At 40.1% G+C, this 7,743-nt stretch overlaps 1 protein-coding gene across 4 annotated transcripts; it reads left to right on the top strand.

The window, feature by feature from the left end:
• Positions 1 to 2,041: 2,041 nt before the first annotated feature.
• On the top strand, positions 2,042 to 6,896 carry cnr2 (cannabinoid receptor 2). 4 transcript variants are annotated; one of them, XM_017720661.2, is made up of 3 exons: positions 2,042 to 2,060; positions 4,264 to 4,383; positions 4,825 to 6,896. In XM_017720661.2, the coding sequence occupies exons 2-3, from the start codon at positions 4,329 to 4,331 to the stop codon at positions 5,868 to 5,870; spliced, it is 1,101 nt and encodes a 366-aa protein (XP_017576150.1). In that variant the 5' UTR covers positions 2,042 to 2,060; positions 4,264 to 4,328; the 3' UTR covers positions 5,871 to 6,896. The 4 variants fall into 4 exon arrangements, with proteins under 4 accessions (XP_017576150.1, XP_017576151.1, XP_017576148.1 ...); XM_017720662.2 differs by having other exon boundaries at positions 2,048 to 2,060; positions 4,316 to 4,383; XM_017720659.2 differs by lacking the exon at positions 2,042 to 2,060 and adding an exon at positions 2,070 to 2,349 and having other exon boundaries at positions 4,316 to 4,383.
• Positions 6,897 to 7,743: the final 847 nt, after the last annotated feature.

The following is a 7,743-nucleotide window of genomic DNA, read 5'->3' as shown; positions in this document are numbered from 1 at the left end:
ATTGGGTTCAGGTCAGGTGAGGAAGGGGGCAATGTCATAAGTTTTTCATCTTTGTAGCCTTTACAGGCTAGCCATGCACTGGAGTACTTGGATGCATGTGAGGGAGCATTGTCCTGCATAAAAATCATTGTCTTTTTGAAAGATGCAGATTCTTCCTGTACAACTGCTTTAAGAAAGTGTCTTCTAAAAACTGGCAGTAGGCTTGGGAGTTGATTTTGAGCCCATCTTCAACCCGAAAAGGTCCAACCAGCCCATACCAGTACCCCACCTCCACCTTGCTGGCGTCTGACTCGAAGTGGAGCTCTGTCCCGTTACTGTTCCAGCCACGGGCCCATCCATCTGGTCCGTCAAGAGTCATTCTCATTTAATCAGTCCATAAAACCTTTGAAAAATCTGTCTTCAGATTCTTCTTGGACCAGTCTAGACACTTCAGCTTATGTGTCTTGTTCAGTGGTGGTCACCTTGGCCACGTCTCTGAGCGCTGAACATCTTGTACTTCTTGATACTCCAGCTAGGTTGCAGTTCTGGAATATGACAGAACTGGAAGATAATGGGTTCCTGGTAGCTTCACGCTTGATTCTTCTCAAATCCTTGGCAGTTAATTTGCGTCTTTTTTTCTCAGCACGTTTCTTGCGACCCTGTTGACTATTTGCAACAAAACGTTTGATGGTTCTGTGATCACAGAGTTCTGCATCCCTCTGAGAGACTTTTGGTAATTTTTAACTTTTCAGAGTCAGTTCAATCTCTTTTTTGGCCCATTTTGCCTAAAGAAAAAAGCTGCCTAATAATTATGCACACCTTGATATAGGGTGTTGACCTCCTTAGGCCACACCCTCCCTCATTACACAGATACACATCACCTGCTATGCTTAAATCCATTAAGCATTCAAGTTTATCCAGCTTGGAGTTAGAAAATATGCCTAAAAATGATAATATGGTCATAATACTCACTTGCCTAATAATTGTGCACACAGTGTATATATATATATATATATATATATATATATATATATACATATACATATATGTTATTAATTCATATTCTATACATTTTGTTTATTCAAATATGAACACTTTTCTAAGACAGTAAATATATATATATATATATATATATATATATATATATATATATATATATATACCCTGGGTAAAGCTTATTTAAGGTACACAGTTAACTTAAACTTAAACATTTGAAGATACATTTACACTGACTGTACCTTGATAACAATAAAAATGGACCTGCACAGAACCGTTATTTCTGACACTGTTGGTGTAGTGTAACCATGGCAATGTGACAATAGGAAATGGGGGTAGAAACCATCATAGCATAACCACAAAAACGGCCGAAGCATAACCACTGAAATGGGTTGAGCATAACCATGGAAATATATCTTGGTTGTAGTTCTGTTTCAGGTGGATTTTAATCAGTCAGCCCATGCTTATACTTTCTAATTTCACAGTCAGGATAATGATAGTTGTGCATTAAGTGGACCTGTACTATTTCCAGATCTACCCCCATAAGCCCAATTAACTTTGAAAGTGAAGGGTGTGAGACAAAAATAAAGTTTGATATGTAGGATGGAAGCTATGCCAATGTATAATTCTAAGAAAACTGACCACAGCAAGAGAGAGTAGTTAAATTCATTGCTCCAGGCAGATGCCCCAGTTTATTACTGGCTTCAATTCAACTTTTCTTGCTCAAAAAAACAACAACTTAAGGCTCTGATCAAAGTGAAAGCGCATGATGCATACTGTAGAGAAAAAGAGGTGAGAAGCTCTCTTCTAGTTTAGACTGTTAGTTAGATTTCATTGAAAGTCAGTTGAAAAAGCAGCACCTGAAAAAGCAGCTAGCTGGAAAATGTACATTTATGTACATTACACTGCCAAACTGGTTTTATAGGATTAATGGTGTGAGAAAAGCCAGAATTCAGACAAATTCAGACAAACTGTACTTCCCCCTTTTTCTCTAATAGAGGAAGAATGTGGTGTCGTAATAAGGGGGGACATTGCTGCAAGTTTGTGTTTGTGACAGTCTGGTTTCCCTGCAGCGAGGTGTCAAGGTAGGCAGTTCTCACTCCGCTGCTTTATCAACCTCGCAGCACTTTGCTTTCAATAGATTAAATCTTGTCTCATAGTTGCATAAAGTGAATAGAACTCTTCTTTTATCAGTGTTAGTCATTCATTCATCAAGCATGCCTGCGTACTGTTTAATGTAAAACATAGGCTTTTCAGGACATGTAATTCTTGAAGCAGTTTTCTTAATAGGTGTTTCTTAATAGTTGACTGTGTGTTAATGTCTGCTGCAGTGTTTCTGATTTCAAGTCTCTCTTTGACTTTGAAACAAAAAAGGTGAGTTTTTCAATCCAGTTTTTTATGTAAGTTTAAACTGATGTACTTTAAAAGTAAGGTAATGCTCAAAATAACTAAAAAAAAGTAATCAAATGACTGTAACTTTTGGTAGAGCTTGAGCTTAGGCACATCTTTTTAGAATTCTTTAATAACCACACCTAAAAAGTTGTAGTTTCATTTCCTGTGGTCTATATGCCATCTGAGCTCACCTTACCACAAATCAGGAGAACATGTTTAAATCTGTCAAACAATATGGATAAAACGAGGGTTTTTATCACTTAATTTAACACATTAGTATTTCGGTCACATGGGATGACTGATTTGTAACAAAACAACAGGAGATCCAACTTTGACTGTAAATAAATATATGAAACTTACATGTTATTGAAATACATTTCTAATGGATACTGTTAGATGTTCATTTCAAGGTATAACTGACAGACCAGAACAAGTTCTTTAGGATTTTTCCTGCCACAGGAATTCAGCTGTTGGACACGAATGGGTTAGTCTACATGTAGTAGTAATCATAAGGAAGACAAACAGAAACTAACCTGCAGCGTAACAAATTGAGACTTGTCAGTGTTTCAAACCAGAACTTTAGTGTAAATATCACTTTCTCTACTCCAGTGACTCCTCCCTGCTTGTCATGCTGCTTATCGTGTATTCTTGCATACGTCCAGCAGGGGGCAGAGGCCAGCAGAAACTCCCAAGAAACTTTCTTCCAGCTTTAAAACTAAAGTGGGCAATATACACTCACTGGCCACTTTATTAGGTACACCTGTCCAATTGCTTGTTAACACAAATAGCTAATCAGCCAATCACATGGCCGCAACTCAATGCATTTAGGCATGTAGAGGTGGTCAAGACAACTTGCTGAAGTGCAGACCGAGCATCAGAATGGGGAAGAAAGGGGATTTAAGTGACTTTGAACGTGGCATTGAACGTTGGTGCCAGATGGGCTGGTCTGAGTATTTCAGAAACTGCTGATCTACTGGGATTTTCACGCACAACCATCTCTAGGGTTTACAGAGAATGGTCCGAAAAAGAGGATATATCCAGTGAGAGGCAGTTGTGTGGACGAAAATGCCTTGTTGATGTGAGAGGTCAGAGGAGAATGGGCAGACTGGTTCCAGATGATAGAAAGGCAACAGTAACTCAAATAACCAACCGAAATCTCTGAGCAATGTTTCCAACACCTCGTTGAAAGTGTGCCACAAAGAATTAAGGCAGTTCTGAAGGCAAAAGGGGGTCCAACCTCTTACTTATTAGTGTACCTAATAAAGTGGCTGGTGAGTTTATGTCCGAAAAGTATCCAGACACCCCTTCTGATTAGCAAATTCAGTTACTTTAAGGTACACCCGTTGCTGATACAGGAATTGAATTGCACACACACACACACACATCGCAAATTCTACTGAAGGGCAGCACATGGGCCTAAGACCACCAGGTCCATTGCTAAGCATTGGCTAAAGGGGTTTAGAGCCTCTCACCATTGGGCTGTTGAGCAGTGGAGCTGTGTTTTTTGTATTAGGAGCTCCATCCAATGCCTTTGGGATGAGTTGGAGTGGCATTTGTGATCTAGAACTAATGATCCAACATTAGTACCTCACCTTACTAAAGCTTTCGGGTCTGGACGCAAACAAACCCTCACAACAATGTTCCAACATCTAGAGCAAAGTCAGAAGAATGATGGCTATTATTATAGTTATGGTGGACAAGCACCCTATTAATACCCTTGATTTCACATGAAATGCTGGATGATCAGGTTTTGGACGTATATCCATGCTTGCTCATTATTGTGATGAGCAACATTATGGGGCATTTGCATAATATACATAATGTGTGTTTGCACTTTGATCGAACTCTAAAAGACGTCCATCGTGTTGTGTTATCAGATGCAATTTTGTGTTTCAGGTGGGGTGTAATGTGAAAGGATAATGAACTAAAATGTAGATTTATCCACCAGAAAACGGGCAACAATGGCAACAGAGCAAAATGAAATGACAACTGACCATGGAGCCCTGACAACCACAGGTAATGTGCCATCCTTCAGATCTTCAAATCAGTGATCCATTTATGATCACGGGTTTGTGATTTTTTGTTATGTGCCAGCAATTCTGAGGCAAACTGTAGAAAAGCTGGTGAAATACCTTGTAATTCAGAGGACCCAGCCATGTTTGGAGGAAAAATGTATGTTGGCTTTGATTGGCTTTGGAATTTTTTGTTTGTTTAGAAAAATGTGTAAAACTAGCAGTTCTTGACAACAACATTCAATTTTCCTAAAGAAAACCACAGCTTAGATATATATATATATGGGTCTGCCACTGACCACAGTGACAACAGACATCTGTGACTAAGCATGTTTGCTCATACAAAAAATTTGTCTCGAGTTGGACTATACCTCATAACAGAGAAGTCTATTTCTACTGTGTTTGAAAGGTGTTTCACAGTAAAAATGTGTTTGTGTTGATGAAGGTGTTAAGAGCTGTGAGAACCTGTCATGTTACCTGGTGCTGAGCAACACAGAGAAGAGTATTATCACATGGATCTGCTGCTTTACTGGACCTGCCACTTTCCTAGAGAACATTTTGGTGCTGGTGGTCATTGGTGCTTCAGCAAGATTACGCAAGCGGCCGTCGTACCTCTTCATTGGAAGCTTGGCGGTGGCTGATGTCTTGGCTAGTACCTTCTTCCCCATTTTCTTCTTGGAATTCCACCTTTTAGGTCACAGAGACAATTCTGATATTTACTTATTCAAGCTAGGTGGTGTCACCATGGCCTTCACTGGCTCTGTTGGTAGCCTGTTTCTAACTTCAATGGACCGCTACCTTTGCATCTATAAGGCTCCGCGCTACAAACTTCTGTTGTCACGTCGTAGAGCCTTGTTTGGGATACTGGCCTTATGGACTGTGACTATTGTGATCTCTTTCCTCCCTCTGATTGGATGGAGATGCCGAAACAAGACTCCATGTTCTCGGCTCTTCCCATACGTTGATCCATACTATATGAGCTGCTGGGCAGGCCTCATGCTGGTGGTGCTTGTGCTCATTTTGGTAGCATATGTGCTAATCTTGTGGAAGGCCCACCATCATGAAGCAGTCATGGAAGCTCGAACACCAGGACGTTCAACAATGGGACAGCGTGACAGAATGCGTGTGGACATCCGTCTGGCACGCACTCTGGGCCTGATCCTCCTGATCCTAGTACTTTGCTGGGTCCCTAGTCTCGCCATCCTGGTGGTCGACGTCTCACGGGAACTAACCCTCAAGGAGCAGCGGGCCTTCGCCTTCTGCGGGACTCTGTGCTTGGTTAACTCAGCCGTAAACCCACTGTTATATGCCCTCCGCTGCCGTGAGCTGAGACGGGCACTCTTCTACCTGCTGAGGCGTGTACGCAGGGTATGTACTAAGGGCACTGGAGTGTGTGCTTCTGGCCAAAAGAAAGACAATGATGCTGGACAGACTGAAAATAAGGACAAAGATACTCTTTCTGAATCCCTAGACAGACTACATCTGGATTAGCTGGACAATAAAAGTTACTACATAAGTTATTCTGACTGATTAGTTGTCAGTCATGGTTTGTTATTTTACAGTAGCTTTGTGTAATATGTGCACAAAAACTAACAATGTGCATGAATGATTATTATATACTGTATTATATAGGGGGCAGTCATGGGCTGGAGGTTAGGGAACCAGCCTTGTGACCGGAAGGTCACCGGTTCGAGCCGACAGCACATGACTGAGGTGTCCTTGAGCGGAGGTGAAATTTCCCCAGTTTGGGACTAAAAAGGGTCACTTAATCTTAATGTACTTCTAAAATGTACCAAGCAAAAGTCAGAAAACACCCCTCATTCTTTATTTAATTTCCAGTCAAAACTACCATTAAGTATTATTCATTTTTCAGAGTCAAAAAAAAAAAAAACATACCAGAAGATTGCACAGAAGCCTCAACCACCAAATACAGTAAGGTGTTTTTTCAGTATTTAGGGTGTCCACTGTTTGCACTGCTTTCATTCTTTTCCAAAGATCAGTTTTAGAAGTTGGTGCATTTTCTGCATTGCATGTTCCAAGTAATCCAAAACACATTCAACCATGAGGTCTTAATCATCATCATCTTCTCCATATAATGAGAATGAGTCAGGGCCAGTTTAGGGGGAGCACACCCATTTAACATTCACTCCTTTATTATCACACCAAAGGCACAGGCTGTTGGCATAAACAAAACAGCAAAGTGAAACATAATATAAATAAAATGGACTAAGATTCAATCTTCTGTACTACGTAGACCAAAGCTGTTCTTTCTTTTTTTTTGGTTTTTGACTTTGGAAGAAGTTTGTCCAAAACATGGCCTGTATTTGTGAAGATTTTATTATATATTGCACTGGAACATCAGGGCATTACAATCTATGTCTGCGCCCAATCGGGCTATAATAGCATTTACAACGTGTTTACTGAAATACAGCAGAAAATGCACTTTTATTTCATTATTTTCTATGGCATATACTGTATAATTTTATGTACTCTTATAATTAAAGCTTTTATTGTATACTGGGTTGTACTGTATATGCTTTCCAAATAAGCTGATTTTTTGCAGAAATAATATTTACAGAATATCAGAACAGGTTGCTGTGTTACCTTGGGGTCTACTTCACAAGGCACTGTCAGTTTAACACAGGGTTCCTAAGCTTCAATTTCACAAAACCTAACAGATGCAAAATGTAGTCTCTGTCAACCTAACTGTAAATACTTAACCTATGATTAATCCTTATGTCTATGAAAATATGTCGTTTTTGATAAACAATAAATATAAGCCCTCAAGCTACTTATTTTATGTCTGTGTAAAAATCACCACGCATCACAAAAAAGGCATTAATGGCATCATTAATACTGTTCTTTTCATCCATTTCAGCAAGAAGGAACTAAGGCCTACTGTGGTTGCAAAAACACAGTAGCAATTTGCCAGACAGCATACTTTCCAATCCCATGTTCCGCTATGGCATCATCCTACACATAGCTGTGCAAAACAAAACAATGACAAGAGTATACACTCACTGGCCACTTTATTAAGTACACCTGTTCAGTTGCTTGTTAACACAAATAGCTAATCAGCCAATCACATGGCCGCAACTCAATGCATTTAGGCATGTAAAGGTGGTCAAGACAACTTGCTGAAGTGCAGACCGAGCATCAGAATGGGGAAGAAAGGGGATTTAAGTGGCTTTGAACGTGGCATGGTTGTTGGTGCCAGACGGGCTGGTCTGAGTATTTCAGAAACTGCTGATCTACTGGGATTTTCATGCACATCTCTAGGGTTTACAGAGAATGGTCCGAAAAAGAGGAAATATCCAGTGAGCGGCAGTTGTGTGGACGAAAATGCCTTGTTGATGTGAGAGAC

Source organism: Pygocentrus nattereri, chromosome 19 (assembly GCF_015220715.1).
Source record: "Pygocentrus nattereri isolate fPygNat1 chromosome 19, fPygNat1.pri, whole genome shotgun sequence".
Lineage (NCBI taxonomy): Eukaryota > Metazoa > Chordata > Actinopteri > Characiformes > Serrasalmidae > Pygocentrus > Pygocentrus nattereri.
This window is presented reverse-complemented; position numbering and strand designations above follow the sequence as displayed.

Excerpts from the sequence above, each read along its gene's own strand:
- cnr2 (XM_017720659.2), top strand. The coding sequence starts at position 2,294 with ATGTCTGCTGCAGTGTTTCTGATTTCAAGTCTCTCTTTGACTTTGAAA. Across the intron at positions 2,350-4,315 it reads TTGACTTTGAAACAAAAAAG|AAAACGGGCAACAATGGCAA; the intron begins GTGAGTTTTTCA and ends TTTATCCACCAG. Across the intron at positions 4,384-4,824 it reads TGGAGCCCTGACAACCACAG|GTGTTAAGAGCTGTGAGAAC; the intron begins GTAATGTGCCAT and ends GTGTTGATGAAG.